Genomic DNA, 17,093 nt, shown 5'->3' on the forward strand with positions numbered 1-17,093 from the left:
CTTCTTTATAAGCATACACAACACAACACACATGCATGCACACACACACACCCAACACACACACACATATTACACACAATACCACAAGCAGATTATTTCTTCAAGTAAACACAAGCAGGAGTTAGTTTCATTTCAGCAGAGCAGCCAAGCACAGAGTGGGCTGAGAATACAGAATGGAAAGAGAGCAGAGTGGACTGAGCCCCGCCCAGCCTTAATCTTAAATTTTCAGTTTTGATTCTTTGCACAGACTCAAAAATGTTTAGCTCCCATTGGCTGACTTAGTTGCTATGCCTATTCATTGGCTGACCTTGTTAACATGGCTCTCCCAGTTCATGAATATATTAACATGTGTGTGAGAGGGGGGGAAGGGAGAGAGAGAGAGTGAGTGAGAGAGAGAGAGTTGTTTGATCTGTTTGGGATGTCTTCTAATCCAACCCCCTGATCAAGCAGAAGAAACTACATCATATGTAGAGGTGTGTGTGTGTGTCCACAAAATCATTTACAAATTTACTGCCTAGAATAGAATAGAATAGAATAAAATAGAATAGAATAGAATAGAATTTTATTGGCCAACTGTGATTGGACACACAAGGAATCTGTCTTGGTGCATTAGACCATCCACCTGAAAAATCAATGACATGTACAGTATATTTTGGAAATTCCAACAGGATATCTGGCATTATTATTATTATTTGATAGGGCTTGGGTATTTTATTTTTATTTTTGCATTTTGATGCAGCAACAAGAATAGCATCAATCAAAAAGTGAAAGGGAGAAAATCCACAGGGCACTTCAGAATAGGACATGTCAGCAGTGGGATAATTGGTGCTAGGTGGGGGAAATTATTGTCTGGAATGTCCTCAGGAATGCAATTTGCTATGATATTGTCTCTTTGAAATGCGTGAATTAGCTCTTCATCACGCCTAATGGGAAATCTTTCACCATCAGCCTTGAAACTGTGTCTGTTTTTTTTAAAAAAATCCCCCCAAAAAGGAGAAAGAAAAAGTTGATTGTCGAAAGAGAATTCTGGTGTATATTTTATCTTTTCTGTCTGTGGAAAAACAGGCAGAAAGGAAAAGCAAGAGGTACCAATACTCTGGGACAATCTGTGTTTTGCTTCACAGGGTTCTGTTCCCTGAAATATTTGACACATTTTAATTCCTCCTTTTGACTCTGACTTGATGCGGAACCTGTCATTTGCCACCAATTTTATTTGTTTATTTGCTCAGCAAGTTATCAGAAAGTTAATTGCCAAATCAAATCTTTATTAAAAAATGCAGTGAGTAATTTTATTGCACGGAATTAGGAATATGAATGAATTCTGCCTATAACAAGTCACAGGAAGCCTTTGCTGGTTTCAAGGTTCAGCAGTGGACCTACCACATTTTCAAGTCACTTTGCTCTGGGCTATTCTTTCTTTAGTCTTGAAATGATTGTCCACCCATCACTTGTGTCACAAACAGTTCTGTCTAAAGTGAGAGTCAGATGTCCTGGCTCATCAACTTCAGTTCCTTATAGAATTCGCTGTGTCCTTCAGAAACTTTTGAGATCCCATTTTAATGGGATCTGATAATGATTGGGGGCGAAGTTCTACCTGCCAAGGTAAATTACCATGACACTGAAGAATACATGGCTGAAGTAAATCTGGTGTTCTGGAGAAAATGTTTGCCCAGGTTCGCCTGGTGCACCAGTTGCGGCCCTATTTGGACCAGGAGTCACTGCTCAGTCACTCATGCCATCATCACCTAGAGGTTCGACTACTGTAAGGCTCTCTACATGGGGCTACCTTTGAAAAGTGTTCGGAAACTTCAGATCATGCAGAATGCAGCTGCGAGAGCAGTCATGGGCTTCCCAAGTTATGCCCATGTTACACCAACACTCCGCAGTCTGCATTGGTTGCCGATCAATTTCTGGTCACAATTCAAAGTGTTGGTTATGACCTATAAAGGCCTTCATGGCATCGAACCAGAATATCTCCGAGACCACCTTCTGCTGCACGAATCCCAGCGACCGATTAGGTCCCACAGAGTGGGCCTTCTCCGGGTCCCGTCAACTAACCAATGTCATTTGGCGGGCCCCAGGGGAAGAGCCTTCTCTGTGGTGGCCCCGACTCTCTGGAACCAGCTCCCCCCAGAGATTAGAACTGCCCCTACCCTCCTTGCCTTTCGTAAACTCCTCAAAACCCACCTTTGTCGTCAGGCATGGGGGAAGTGAGATATCTCCCCCGGGCCTGTACAATTTATGTATGGTATGTTTGTATGTATGTCTGCTTAATAATGGGTTTTTTAAAATATTTTAAATTGTAAATTATTAGATTTGTTTATGAACTGTTTTATTGTGTTGTGAGCCGACCCGAGTCTACGGAGAGGGGCGGCATACAAATCTAATAAATAAAAAATAAATAAATAAAATAAAACATGTTTTTAAAAAATCTCAGTGAGATGGTGTCCAGCTGTTGTATCTACTAAATAAATCATGGAAAAGATGATAGCCATTATATATTTTGCTCCTCCATATTATTCTACACATTTTAATCCAGCTAAAATGTTATGGAATGGGGAAAAAAACTCAACATGTTAAAGGCTGATTAGAAGGCCTAAAGTTTGAAGAATGTCCCAGGGATTTGTAGAGATGCTAAATAGTGGCCACCAGAATGCTACCGTTCCTACATGTCATATCAACCTTTAAAAAAGGATCATGAAAACTCCCCAACCTTAAAACTCCCACAAAGAAGAGGGAGTCAACCTATTCTCCAAAGCACCCGGTCAGTTGGAGGATGATAAAGAAATTGAGGACTCTGATACAGATAGTGTTTGTGAATTAGTGGTGGGCCCGGGGTTACAGGTAGTAGAACAGGTGGGAGGCCAGCCACAGGATGTGGCCATGAGTCCAGAATCTAGCGAGGAAGAATCAGACGTTCGCTGGGTCAATCCTAAATTCAGAAGGGTCCAAAAACGTAAAGAACAGGTGTTTGGAAGAAGATATTAAGGGGAGGAATGGGTTAAATACTGGAGTGATGTATTTGGTACGTCAGGGGGTCAGTGGGGAAGAAGGGTGGAGTTTCAATGTTGTAGGGCGAAAATGAAAGGTTTCCGTTCAGCTCCCAAGCAAGCAAATGCATTCTGTGTTATTTTACAGTCATTTCTGCTGATTTTGAATCATGTTGTGAGTACATAAATCTTGTTAAATGGAGAAGGCTGGGAGGAATGTATGAGGAATGCAATTAAGAAAGATAACGGGCTGAGAGGAATGTGCTAGTATGAACTGTATTTTGAATACGGAAGGGAAGAGAAATAAAGATGGAGTTTCTTTGTTTATGAAATACTGCATTTAGTAAGAGTTATTTGTAATAGCTAAAGTTCTACCAGAAACCAGAACAGGAAGAACAAGGAGCAATGGGTGGAAACTAAATAAGGAGGGAAGTAACTTAGAACTAAAAAATTCCTGACAGTTAGAATAATTTCCCAACAGTTAGAACAATTAACCAGTGGAACAGCTTGCCTCCAGAAGTTGTGAATGCCCCAACACTATAGGTTTTTAAGAAGATGTTGGATAACCTTTTTTCTGAAATAGTGTAGGGTCTCCTGCCTAAGTAGAGGGTTGGACTAGAAGACCTCTGAGGTCCCTTTGTTGTTGTTGTTGTTGTTGTAGCAATAATAATAATAATAATAATAATAATAATAATAATAATAATAATAATAATAATTCCAAGGATCTACTATTATTTTACTGAAAGAGTAGTAGATTCTTGGAACAAACTTCCAGCAGACGTGGTAGATAAATCCACAGTAACTGAATTTAAACATGCCTGGGATAAACATATATCCATTGTAAGATAAAATACAGAAAATAGTATACGGGCAGACTAGATGGACCAGGAGGTCTTTTTCTGCCGTCAGTCTTCTATGTTTCTTTAATAATGATGATGATGATGATGATGATGATGATAATAATAATAATAATAATAATAATTATTATTATTAGTAGTAGTAGTATTAGTATTAGTATTAGTATTATGGACCTCCTACAAGGCACAAATCTAAATTTATGGAAAGGACACACTGAAGCTTTTCCTGAGGAAACCCCCACCAACTTATGCCTTAGAATGATCCCCAAACTGCTGAGGGACACAATGTGGAAGAGGAAAACTAAATTCCAGGAACCCCAGGGACTGAATTTCTCTGCATGCTTTGGACATGGATCTCAACCACAGCTACACTCCTTTGCTTTTCTTTGCATGCATCTGCCTCGAAAGGAAGCCTTGGAAGCAGAATTTGGCTCAATAAGTAGAGGGCATGAAAGGATATTCCCTTCCCCACAATCCTACTATATCATGGAGTTAGTGGTGTGCATCGCGACTATGTGCGTGTGTCCCCTTGCACAAATTCACCTCTGCACATGCAGAGAAAGAAATGTTTACTTCCACGCATGCACAGAGAGCAAAACCCCCCAGAAAAGTCCCAAAAAGATGGTAGCATGCATGGACCGGCCCAGACTGCACAGGAGCCATTGAGCCAAGATTGCATAATTGGTGGGTCACTACTGGAGCAGCACACCCAGTGAAGGGCTGCAAACAAATTTAGTATCACGCTGTGTGCATGGCTAATTGTGTGGCTCCATGGTCATTTGACTGGGAAGGAGTGGCTTGCCGGCCATGTGACCAGGTGGGAGTGGCTTGACATTCATGTGATTGGGGGGATGGCTTAAAGGTCCTGTGACTGGGTGGGAGTGGCTTACTGACCAAGGTAAGTTTTCAAATAGGTGCTTGGAGTCTTTTTCAGTTGATGAAGTCCCATTATTTGAATAGCCACAAAAAGGACAAATGATAGACAGCATTATTTGTTGAGGAGCACAGGAACATTTTCAGGTTTTGTACTGATCCCACAAGGCTCAGTATGATAACAGATTAGGTAAGTAGCTCAACTTTCTTTAATTGCTGTAAAAGTTCAGTTCTAGATAATGATTAAGGCATTTATGGGTAAAAACATACTATTTAATTATTTCCTATTTTAAAAGTAATTAAGGATCGTACTAAGGTACTAGAGAAGGAAGGACAATAAAAAAGCTATTAAGTATTCAATAAATAGTGCATCAACCTGCATCCCATGCCCTTGTGGGGGCAGCACCCATCACTGGGCACACTAGACCACACTGGTAGAAACCCACCTCATATTTATTTATTTTATTTTATTTTATTATTTAGATTTGTATGCCGCCCCTCTCCGCGAACTCGGGGCGGCTCACAACAAACAATATAAACAATCGTACAAATCCAAATAAATTCAATAAATTTAAGTATTTAAAATAGTTTTAAAAAGAACCCCACTATATTTACAAGCACACACACAAACATACCATACATAAATTGTACGTGGCCGGGGGAGGTGTTTCAGTTCCCCCATGCCTGACGACAAAGGTGGGTTTTGAGAGCTTTACGGAAGGCAGGGAGAGTAGGGGCAGTTCTAATCTCCGGGGGGAGTTGGTTCCAGAGGGCCGGGGCCGCCACAGAGAAGGCTCTTCCCCTGGGGCCCGCCAACCGACATTGTTTAGTTGACGGGACCCGGAGAAGGCCCACTCTGTGGGACCTAATCGGTCGCTGGGATTCGTGCGGCAGAAGGCGGTCTCGGAGATATTCTGGTCCAATGCCATGAAGGGCTTTAAAGGTCATAACCAACACTTTGAATTGTGACCGGAAATTGATCGGCAGCCAATGCAGACTGCGGAGTGATGGTGAAACATGGGCGTACCTAGGTAAGCCCATGACTGCTCTCGCAGCTGCATTCTGCACGATCTGAAGTTTCCGAACACTTTTCAAAGGTAGCCCCATGTAGAGAGCGTTACAGTAGTCGAATCTCGAGGTGATGAGGGCATGAGTGACTGTGAGCAATGAGTCCCGGTCCAAATAGGGCCGCAACTGGTGCACCAGGCGAACCTGGGCAAACGCCCCCCTCGCCACAGCTGAGAGATGGTTTTCTAATGTGAGCTGTGGATCGAGGAGGACGCCCAAATTGCGGACCCTCTCTGAGGGGGTCAATAATTCCCCCCCCCAGGGTAATGGACGGACAGATGGAATTGTCCTTGGGAGGCAAAACCCACAGCCACTCCGTCTTATCCGGGTTGAGCTTGAGTCTGTTGACACCCATCCAGGTCCCAACAGCCTCCAGGCACCGGCACATCACTTCCACCACTTCGTTGACTGGGCATGGAGTGGAGATGTAAAGCTGGGTATCATCGGCATATTGATGATACCTCACCCCATGTCCTTGGATGATCTCACCCAGTGGTTTCATGTAGATGTTAAATAGCAAGGGGGAGAGGACCGACCCCTGAGGCACCCCACAAGGGAGAGACCTTGGAGCCGACCTCTGACCCCCCACTAACACCGACTGCGACCGGCCAGAGAGGTAGGAGGAGAACCACTGAAGAACAGTGCCTCCCACTCCCAGCCCCTCCAACCGGTGCAGAAGGATACCATGGTCGATGGTATCGAAAGCCGCTGAGAGATCGAGGAGCACCAGGACAGAGGATAAACCCCTGTCCCGGGCCCGCCAGAGATCATCCATCAACGCGACCAAAGCGGTTTCCGTGCTGTAACCGTGCCTGAAACCCGACTGCTGGGGACCTAGATAATCATTCATTCATTCATAATATGTAGTCTACAGTGGATAAGTGTGGGCATAAAGTCACCTTGCTGCACCACCAGAAGTAATTTTATCACCTTACTGGAAGAATAGCAAGACTGAATTTTTCCCAGTGTCCCAAAGGTTCTTGTTAAAAGGCAATTGGACTTTCCTTCCCTCCGCCCCCCCCCCCCCCCACTTAAAGACATTTTTCTTCTCACTCAAGAAGTTTCTTCAGTTCGGAATGAAGAATCTTCTTGGATTGATTGATTGATTGATTTATTTATTTATTTATTTATTTTTTTATTCCATATATATAATACACATTGAAGAGAAAGATATGTAATAATATAAGTAAAGAAAAGAATAGAAGAAAAGATATAAAAGTATAGATGAACATATTTGAAAGGAAGAAAAGATAATTGAGATAAGGAGAGACAATTGGACAGGGGACAGAAGGCACACTGGTGCACGTATGCACGTCCCTTACTGACCTCTAAGGAACCTGGAGAGGTCAATCGTGGATAGTCTAAGGGAAAAATGTTTGGGGTTAGGGGTTGACACTACTGAGTCAGGTAATGAGTTCCACGCTTCGACAACTCGGTTACTGAAGTCATATTTTTTACAGTCAAGTTTGGAGCGGTTAATATTAAGTTTGAATCTGTTGCGTGCTCTTGTGTTGTTGCGATTGAAGCTGAAATAGTCATTGACAGGTAGAACGTTGCAGCATATGATCTTGTGGGCAATACTTAGATTGTGTTTTAGGCGACGTAGTTCTAAGGTTTCTAGACCTAGGATTGATAGTCTGCTTTTGTAGGGTATTCTGTTTCGAGTGGAGGAGTGAAGGGCTCTTCTGGTGAAGTATCTTTGGACATTTTCAAGGGTGTTGATGTCCGAGATGTGGTATGGGTTCCAGACAGATGAACTGTACTCAAGGATGGGTCTGGCAAAAGTTTTGTAGGCTCTGGTGAGTAGCGTGAGATTGCCAGGGCAGAAGCTGTGTAGGATCAGGTTAATAACTCTAGAAGCCTTTTTGGCGATATTGTTGCAGTGGATGACAAATAAAACCTCTTTGAGGACAAAAGCAACCCAGAAAGTCCAGTTGCCTTTTGAAAAGCACTTTTGGGACAACCATTAACCTGAGTCTACGGAGAGGGGTGGCATACAAATCCAATAAATAAATAAATAAATGAATGAATGAATGAACGAACGAACGAACGAACAAACAAACAAACAAACAAACAAACAAACAAACAAACAAACAAACAAACAAACAAACAACTAACTGAGAATATCCACAGAACATTTCCTGTGTTTTCCTCCAAGGCTTGTACACTCTACCCCCTTTCTGAAATGTTGCCTTCTTGGTTTTGAAAGCAGGCAGAAAAGCCACTTAGTCATGTTTTTTCTCTCTTCCTTTTTCATTCAGAAACCACTACCGAAACTGTGTCCCAGCAGCAGCAGGAGGTCCTCGTGGGAGGTCATGCTATACTCTCACCTTCAGCCTCGTTTTCCCTCACCAGGGAGATGTCTGCTACCTGGCCTACCATTATCCATACACCTACTCTACCATGATGGTAATGCTGCTGTTCTAGAGTTTGAAGGGAAGGATGCATGACACAGTTGGGCAAAATTGATGGTTAATAAACATATGGCTATTTGGTTTAATGCAGTGGTTCTCAACCTTTCTAATGCCGCGACCCCTTAATAAAGTTCCTCTTGTTATGGTGACCCCCAACCATAAGTCTAGCACCAATTCTCCCAACAGAGCTTTAAGTTGATTGGCAGGAAGGTCAGAGGGATATCCCCATTATAAATGCCTGATTGGTTGGATTGTAAAAATATGTTCCAAGGCGCCAGAATAGAAGATTTAGTTCCTAATACTATGGGAAATTTGTCCATCTGATGCCACCATCTTTTAAAAAAATTGAAGTTTTTTGGGGGGGAGCAATTTTTTTTGCTGATTTTTTTTCTTCTGTGCATGTGCAGAAGCCAAGTCACTGCATGGACTTTGGGGGGGATTTTTTGTGAATTTTCAGCATTGCACGGGGCAGCACAGCCATGCGGTATACAATGCATGTGCAGTCACATGGCAAGGAGGAAGCAAACCGGCAGCAAAGTAAGTTAGAACCCACCCCTAAGTTAAGGTGACCAGATATGAACATTGGTAAAGTGGGACACCATTAGGGGCGGTGTCCTTGATTAAAAGTTTTGTCTAGTCTCCCTGGCAGCCGCGCCCATCCGTGGAGCCATCGCTGCTTTCATCCCTCCTCCCCTTACCTATCTGGGAAGAATTGGGGGCTGCGCTCCATCCCAAGATTGGCAGGCGAGCCCATAACGGGAAGCGCTTCCTTTCACTCACTGGTGGGAGAAGCTTCCTCCTCCCAGCGCCCAGAGAAAGAAAGTGCTTCATTTGCTCTCAGCCTTCCAGAGTGAATAAAGTGTTTCCTTTCTCTGGGCATTGGGAGAAGTTTATTTCCTCTCCCAGTGGCCATTTCATTTTCATTTAATTACATTTTATTGGATTTGTATGCCGCTCCTCTCCGTAGACTCGGGGCGGCTAACAACAGTGATAAAAACAACATGCGACAATCCAATACTAAAGTAGCTAAAAACCCTTATTTTAAAACCAATCATACATACAAATGTACCATACATAAATTGTGGAAGCCTAGGGGGAAAGAATATCTTAATTCCCCCATGCCTGATGACAGAGGTGGGTTTTAAGAAGCTTACGAAAGGCAAGAAGGGTGGGGGCTATTCTAATCTCTGGGGGGGGGGGTTCCAGAGGGTCGGGGCCGCCACAGAGAAGGCTCTTCCCCTGGGTCCCGCCAAACAGCATTGTTTAGTTGACGGGACCCGGAGAAGGCCCAATCTGTGGGACCTAATTGGTCGCTGGGATTCGTGTGGCAGAAGGCAGTCCCGGAGATAACCTGGCCCAGTGCCATGAAGGGCTTTATAGGTCATAACCAACACTTTGAATTGTGACCGGAAACTGATCGGCAGCCAATGCAGACTGCGGAGTGTTGGTGTCACATGGGCATATTTAGGGAAGCCCATGATTGCTCTCGCAGCTGCATTCTGCACGAAGTTTCCAAACAGAGAAAGGAAACGCTTCATTCGCTCTGGACAGTCCAGAGAAAGAAAAATCGGGTCTTTTTAAAAAACCCACGGGATGTGGGACAAATTGTTAAAAATTGGGACTGTCCCATTAAAAGTGGGATGTCTGGTCACTTTATCCTAAGAGGAATGGAAATAGTTAAATGGAAGAGAAGCGTAAGAAGGCCTGTTGTGTAAACACCACTTCAAAAATTAACAAGAGAGGAGTTTTTGCTTTACATTGCTTTTAAAAAAATATGAAAGAGATGCTCCTGAAGTTAGGAGGGGCTTTAGCTTAATTTTAGATTATGCTTCCAATGAATACAAGATTAAGTTTCTGCTGTACTGAGATACAGAGAAACATTCATTTCCTGACACTGCCTGAATCATAATTTCAGTGGATATCTCTGTAGGGATAACTTTGACCGGGGTCACTTAAATAACTCACAGATTTTTATTACCCCTGCAAAGCTTTTTTTTAAAAAAATCCAGCAAAGAAGAAAAACATTTTCATTTTTACAGACTGCATGATTCCCACCCAACCCAAAAGAAAAACAAATTTTGCACATGCGCATCGCTATGTTTTCTCCTTCAGCCTCTGTTTCTACAAATGTGTGTGTGTCTCTATGTGTCTGTGTGTATCTGTTTCTCTCTGTGTAGGTGTTGTGGGTGTATTTCCCCTCTTTTTGTCTTCAGAGAGGTAATGAATTCTAAGTGGTTTTGCAACCCAGGAACTCAATTACCTGCAGTAGGCATTTTGAAAGGCAATAAAATTCCATATGGAAACTGACTTGGAAACTCTTCACAATCTAATATGCATTTAATAACTGCAGACATATTTACAGCATCTGGAGAAGAAGCCGCATTGAAAGACGGGCATTGAATTGTGTGCCGTTCCCCTGAGTCAGAACGAACTGTGTTTTCTTCAAGATGATAACCTCAAATAACTGCTGAGACATCCTTGTTTGCCCAGAAGCTCCATCTTTTCATTCAAAAAAATGCAAAAATGCAAAAATGCACCACTAACCCAGTGGTGAAATCTACTTACCTTCCCTACCAGTTCAGAAGCACTGCACACGCTTTTCCACCCTCTGCGCATACACAGAATGCTTTGCGTATGTGCAGAAGGTTAAAAATAAGAAATGGTAACATCCTGGTAGATGGGCGGAGCCTTGAAATGCTACCACTACTAGTTCTCCAAACCACCAGTGGCCACCGCTATTGGTTCTCCAAACCACCAGTGGCCACCGCTATTGGTTCTCCAAACCACCAGTGGCCACCGCTATTGGTTCTCCAAACCACCAGTGGCCACCGCTATTGGTTCTCCAAACCACCAGTGGCCACCGCTATTGGTTCTCCAAACCACCAGTGGCCACCGCTATTGGTTCTCCAAACCACCAGTGGCCACCGCTATTGGTTCTCCAAACCACCAGTGGCCACCGCTATTGGTTCTCCAAACCACCAGTGGCCACCGCTATTGGTTCTCCAAACCACCAGTGGCCACCGCTATTGGTTCTTCGAACCACTGGCAGCTGCCACTACCTGTTCTTTGAACCACTGCTGGCTACCACTACTAGTTCTCTGAACTACTGGCAGCAGCTGCTACCAGTTCTCCGAACCACTGCTGGCAGCTACTAGCAGTCCTCTGAACCACCAGCAGCTTCTGCTACTGGTTTTCCGAACCATTGCCAACAGCAACTACCAGTTCTCTGAACTACTGGAGGCAGCTGCTACCAGATCTCTGAATTACTGGAAGCAACCGCTACCTGTTCTCTGAACTACTGGAAGCAGCCACTACCAGTTCTCTGATCTACTGGCAGCAGCTGCTACCAGTTCTCTGAACTACTGGAAGCAGTCACTACCAGTTCTTTGAACCACTGCTGGCAGCCGCTACCAGTTCTCTGCACTACTAGCAGCTGCCACTACCAGTTCTCCAAACCACTGCCAGCAGCCACTACCAGTTCTCCAAACCACTGCCAGCAGCCACTACCAGTTCTCTGCAGCAGCTGCTACCGTTACACTCAGTCTGGGTTGAACCGGTAGAACCCTGGTCTAATCCAATATTTTCAACTATGACCGGTACTACCAAGTATTTCAGGCAGATTTTTCCCCACCCCCTTCATTCCCCCCCCTTCCTATTGAAGATGGGAGGGGCTGAACCAAATATTTCCTAAATGCAAAAGCATTTTCTCTCCAGTCCGCTTTGCAATTTAGTCAGGGTCAGGAGGTGCCCCGAGAGAAAGTCAGAAGCAGAACCAGAGGATGACCCAAAGGAACAGAAACTAATAACGAAATCGTTTATCTTTCCACTCCTGCAGCTAGGGTGAATAGGTAGTTTAAGTGACTCTCAGCCTGGGTTTTAGGGCAGGGAGAGGACACTAGAGGTAAGAGAAATGGCTGTGATCACAAATCCCCACATTGTAATACGATGCGCAGGTTGTTGTCACACTTTCATTGGTTTTTGCTTCTTTTCAGCAGAAACCGTGACGATTGTGTGACGAGAGATACAGAGTATATGTTTCTGAAAAAAAGAAGAATATTTGTAACTCAGGGTTGAAATGAGAAGTCCTTGGTGTTCTCTGAGCTTGGTTGCTTTCTTGGCAGATGTTTCCTCGGTGGCGCAGTGGTTAGAGTGCAGTACTACACTCTACTTCTGCTGATCACCGGCTGCCAGCAATTTGGCAGATTCAATCTAAGTATGCTCAAGGTTGACTCAGCCTTCCATTCTTCCAAGGCCAGTAAAATGAGCACCCAGATTGTTGGGGGCAATAGGCTAACTCTTTGTAAACCACTTAGAGAGACCCGGAAAGCACAGTGAAGCGCGATATAAGTCTAAATGCTATTGCTATACCTTACCTAAACTAGGTGACATCATCAATGCTAATAAAAGATTCCTCTAATGATGTTAGCTGGCTTGGATAATGACATGTCTGCAAGTAAACCACAAAGCCCAGAGAGAATAGGATGAACGTAGAATAGAATTAATGTGCTGAAAGGGACCTTGGAGGTCTTCTAGTCCAGCCCACTGCTCAAGCAGGAGCACCAAGATCTCCTCAGAGTAGATGTCGTCTTTCTCTCTGCAGCTTCTGATGCTCAGCTACCACTTGGCTTGTCAACCTGTCTGTAATCCTAAAGTGCATGGCTAGAGGTGTAGCAGGCAGGAAGAGGGAGATTGTGATCCCCTTGTATAGAGCGCTGGTGAGACCACATTTGGAATACTGTGTTCAGTTCTGGAGACCTCACCTACAAAAAGATATTGACAAAATTGAACGGGTCCAAAGATGGGCTACAAGAATGGTGGAAGGTCTTAAGTATAAAACGTATCAGGAAAGACTTAATGAACTCAATCTGTATAGTCTGGAAGACAGAAGGAAAAGGGGAGACATGATCGAAACATTTAAATATGTTAAAGGGTTAAATAGGGTTCAGGAGGGAAGTGTTTTTAACAGGAAAGTGAACACAAGAACAAGGGGACACAATCTGAAGTTAGTTGGGGGAAAGATCAAAGGCAACATGAGAAAATATTATTTTACTGAAAGAGTAGTAGATCCTTGGAACAAACTTCCAGCAGACGTGGTTGGTAAATCCACAGTAACCGAATTTAAACATGCCTGGGATAAACATATATCCATTGTAAGATAAAATACAGGAAATAGTATAAGGGCAGACTAGATGGACCATGAGGTCTTTTTCTGCCGTCTGTCTTCTATGTTTCTAAGTGTGGATAGTACAATTGAAGCATGTCTACTAAAATAGTAGCAGTCTAATTAGAAGATTTGGGTAGCTTTAGTTCAGCATCTGTGCATGGTTAAAGCAGGCTGGCAGTGAAAACCTGACTTGGGTAACTTGACTATCTGAGAATGCTGGTCCCTCAAAGGGAGGAATGAGGCATTATATTAAATTAAATTCGACATTAAATGATATTATATCATTTCTGAGCAAAAGGCCTTCACATTTTGTTTCATACTATAGCTGCACTCCATGATTCATCAGCAAGCAGCCAGGAGACCTTTAAATAAGAAAATAGTTTGAATAATTGTTTATGACATGCTCCCATTATTTAAGCTTATGTTCTTGCTTCCTATTCTCATAAGGTTGAAATGAGGGTTAACGCAATGAAATTGTTCATAAAGAAGAAGAGGAGAAAGAGAGAAAAAGAGAATGAGACAGAGGGAGAGAAGGAAGGAAGGAAGGAAGGAAGGAGGGAGGGAGGGAGGATCTTGGATTTCCTGTTGTATATCTATACTCTACAAAATGTTGGACTAGATGGTTTGTTCCAGCAGGACATTTTGTAAACTGTTACATTTTCATGTTTCCATTTTTACAGTCTCACCTTGACATCTTGGAGCAAACCAGGAATACAAAGAAAGTCTTCTTCAAGAGGCAGACCCTTTGCCACACTCTAGCCGGAAATGCCTGCCCTCTGCTTACCATCACAGCCATGCCTGAATCGGAAAGCAGGAATGACCTGGAACAGTTCCGTAAGTCACTACTTTCATTTGGTTCTTACTCGATCCTCTCTCGATCTCAAGTGACACACATCTAAATCAGTAGTGGGTTCTAAAACACTTTGCTACGGCTTCGTGCATGTACAGAAGTGTCTTGGGCAGATGTGCAGAGTCTCCTACCAGTGGTGCTACCCAAGTGGGGGTTCCACTTACTGGTCACTACCGGCACACTCTCGGGGATCATCATGGGCACACGCACACCCATCAGCGTGAGATTTGGCTTCTGCACATACCCAGCAAGCAAAATCTCATGTGAGGGTGCTAGCGCATTTTTGGTTATTTTCTTTGCTTCTATGCATGCACAGAAGCAAAAACCACCATAAATTGGCAAAATCTCATGTGCAAGAGCATCCTCGCATGAGATTTGGCTTGCTGCGCATGCACATAACCACCATAAATTGGCAAAATCTCATGTGCAAGAGCATCCTCGCGTGAGATTTGGCTTGCTGCGCATGCACATAAGCCAAATCTCATGCAGTCATGTGCAGCCACGCATCGGGGGCATGGAGATGCATGCTCATCTCAATTTCCGCTACTGGAACCCCCGATCTCAGCTGAATTGGCAGCAGTCCATTTCTGGTGCTACTGGTTCTTAGAACTGGGCTGAACCGGGTGCAACCTGCTGCTGATCTGAATGTCATAAATGGCATCCAGTAAAGCCATAAGCTGGGTCGCCATAGCTCATCCATTTTCCATTGCTATTGAGCAAGTCTCATTTTAGAGATACTCCTTGAAGATGTGCTTGTGGAAAGAGAAAGGTGTGGATCCGATTCATGCGTTCTATAAGGGAGTTATCTTGCTTGATTGCCATTCAGTGCGCCGTGTGAACCTAGCCATTGTGATTTCTGCCTTAACCTGCTATGTGGTTCCAGTTTATTCAACAACCATGGTTAAACAATGGTGGCTAAACACTAACTATGAAATAAGTCATTGGTTCACCTCCTGGTGTGAAAGATCTATATGAAAGTTAGCAGTAGTGGGTTCTAAAATGCGCAGATGCATCTCGGGCAAGTGGGTGGAGCCTTCCACCACCGGTGCTACCAGTTCACAGATATGGGCCGAACCAGGTGCAACCCACCACTGAAGGACAATTATTTCAGGAACAAATGACCATCCAGCAGCTGCCACTATATCGTGAAATGTAATTCGATGTAAGGTATGCATAGTTTTGTTGCAATGATGCAGACAATTTTTAAAATTTTTGTTGGGCAATATGGAACAACAACAACAAAAAAGACCGTGTCATCTTCAGACTTGCATTGGAGCAAGGTTTAATAATTATCCCCATTTTAAAATAGTTCTTATTAAATATTGGGGGGAAAAGAAGATACCATCAGACTCGATAGCTTCAGAAAGAATTATCTACATTTTTGTTCCGTTGAAGCAACACAGAGAATTACAGCTTTGGGGACCTTTGATTTATTTGCTTTGACTTTATAGATGTTCTCTAATTTACAGAACAAGGAAATTGTTATGAAAGGTTTCTTTTGTATGTTTCAAAATGACAAATGCAGCTCAGATTTGCACAAATGCAATGGGGTGGAAAGGCCTCGTTGATAGAAGAAGGAGAGGAAATGTTTTCAGATTAGCCTTTGCTACTTGACAATTGTTCATGTGGACACCAATTGATATCTGCCCATGAACAGGAGAAGTAGAGGTGCTGTTAGCAATTCTGTTTTTATTACTATTATTGGTGAATCATCAACCCTTTCAGCTCTTAATGTATGATGTGAATGAATGATGTGATTCTTTTTTTTTTCTGGGATTACATCCTTTCATATTTTATTTTAGAGATAAGCTTCGATTCACTCATTGTGTAAAATATGATTTGGATTTCACATAAACTATGAACCCAGCTATTCTGGCTTCTAACCCTGATTCATACTTTAGCATGCTGTGCAAATTTAGCCAATTAAGGTTTGTTCCGTATATCACGTTGAACACCCTGATTTAACATGATATGTGAACTCAGCCCGATGCTGCTTCCTTAGAGAATTCTTTGCATAGATACACAATATTTATAGATAACAAGCTGGAAAATAATTTAATTGTTGAGCTTTTATAAATGGATTGTTTGCCTACGTCTGTATGTTTCTTATGGTGGATTGGCACGAGTCTATTACCCTCATTGATGTTGAGGTTTTGAGGTGTAGATAAGAAGTTATATGGAGCCCATTTCTGGATCCCATATGGCATTATTACCAATGCATATAGTACGGTTATACTAAAAGAAAATCACACCTATTATGTGTGAAGTTGGCAGATATAGCAGTAGCAATAGCACTTAGATATATATATACAGCCCCCTCTCAAAGCAGCTTACAGAGTCAGCATATTGTCCCCAATAATCTGGGTCCTCATTTTACCCACCTCGGAAGGAGGGAAGGCTGCGACAACCTTGAGCCTGATGAGATTTGAACTGCCAAATTGCAAGCAGCCAGCAGTCAGCAGAAGTTGCCTGCAATCATGAATAGAATAAAATAGAATTCTTTATTGGCCAAGTGTGATTGGACACAGAAGGAATTTGTCTTTGGTGCATATGCTCTCAGTGTACATAAAAGAAAAGATACATTTGTGAAGAATCAGGACTTAAGGATTGTCATAGGGTACAAATAAGCAATCAGGAAACAATCAATATTCATATAAATCATAAGGATACAAGCAACGAGTCTTCAGAGAGGGGCGGCCTTCTCCGGGTCCCATCAACCAAACAATGTCATTTGGCGGGCCCCAGGGGAAGAGCCTTCTCTGTGGCGGCCCCGGCCCTCTGGAATCAACTCCCCCCAGAGATTAGAATGGCCCCCACCCTCCTTGTCTTTCGCAAATTACTCAAGACCCACCTTTATCGCCAGGCATGGGGGAACTG

The 17,093-nt window shown here is 43.2% G+C and overlaps 1 protein-coding gene across 1 annotated transcript in view; it reads left to right on the top strand.

The window, feature by feature from the left end:
• The window catches only part of AGBL1 (AGBL carboxypeptidase 1), a 376,387-nt gene that overhangs the window by 106,094 nt on the left and 253,200 nt on the right, over nucleotides 1-17,093 (top strand). Inside the window, exons 13-14 of the mRNA XM_070763167.1 lie at nucleotides 8,050-8,197; nucleotides 14,047-14,200. Of these exons, the coding sequence (XP_070619268.1) occupies nucleotides 8,050-8,197; nucleotides 14,047-14,200 (302 nt within the window). The remainder of the gene's footprint in view (nucleotides 1-8,049; nucleotides 8,198-14,046; nucleotides 14,201-17,093) is intronic.

Source organism: Erythrolamprus reginae, chromosome 10 (genome assembly GCF_031021105.1).
Source record: "Erythrolamprus reginae isolate rEryReg1 chromosome 10, rEryReg1.hap1, whole genome shotgun sequence".
Classification (NCBI taxonomy): Eukaryota; Metazoa; Chordata; class Lepidosauria; order Squamata; family Dipsadidae; genus Erythrolamprus; species Erythrolamprus reginae.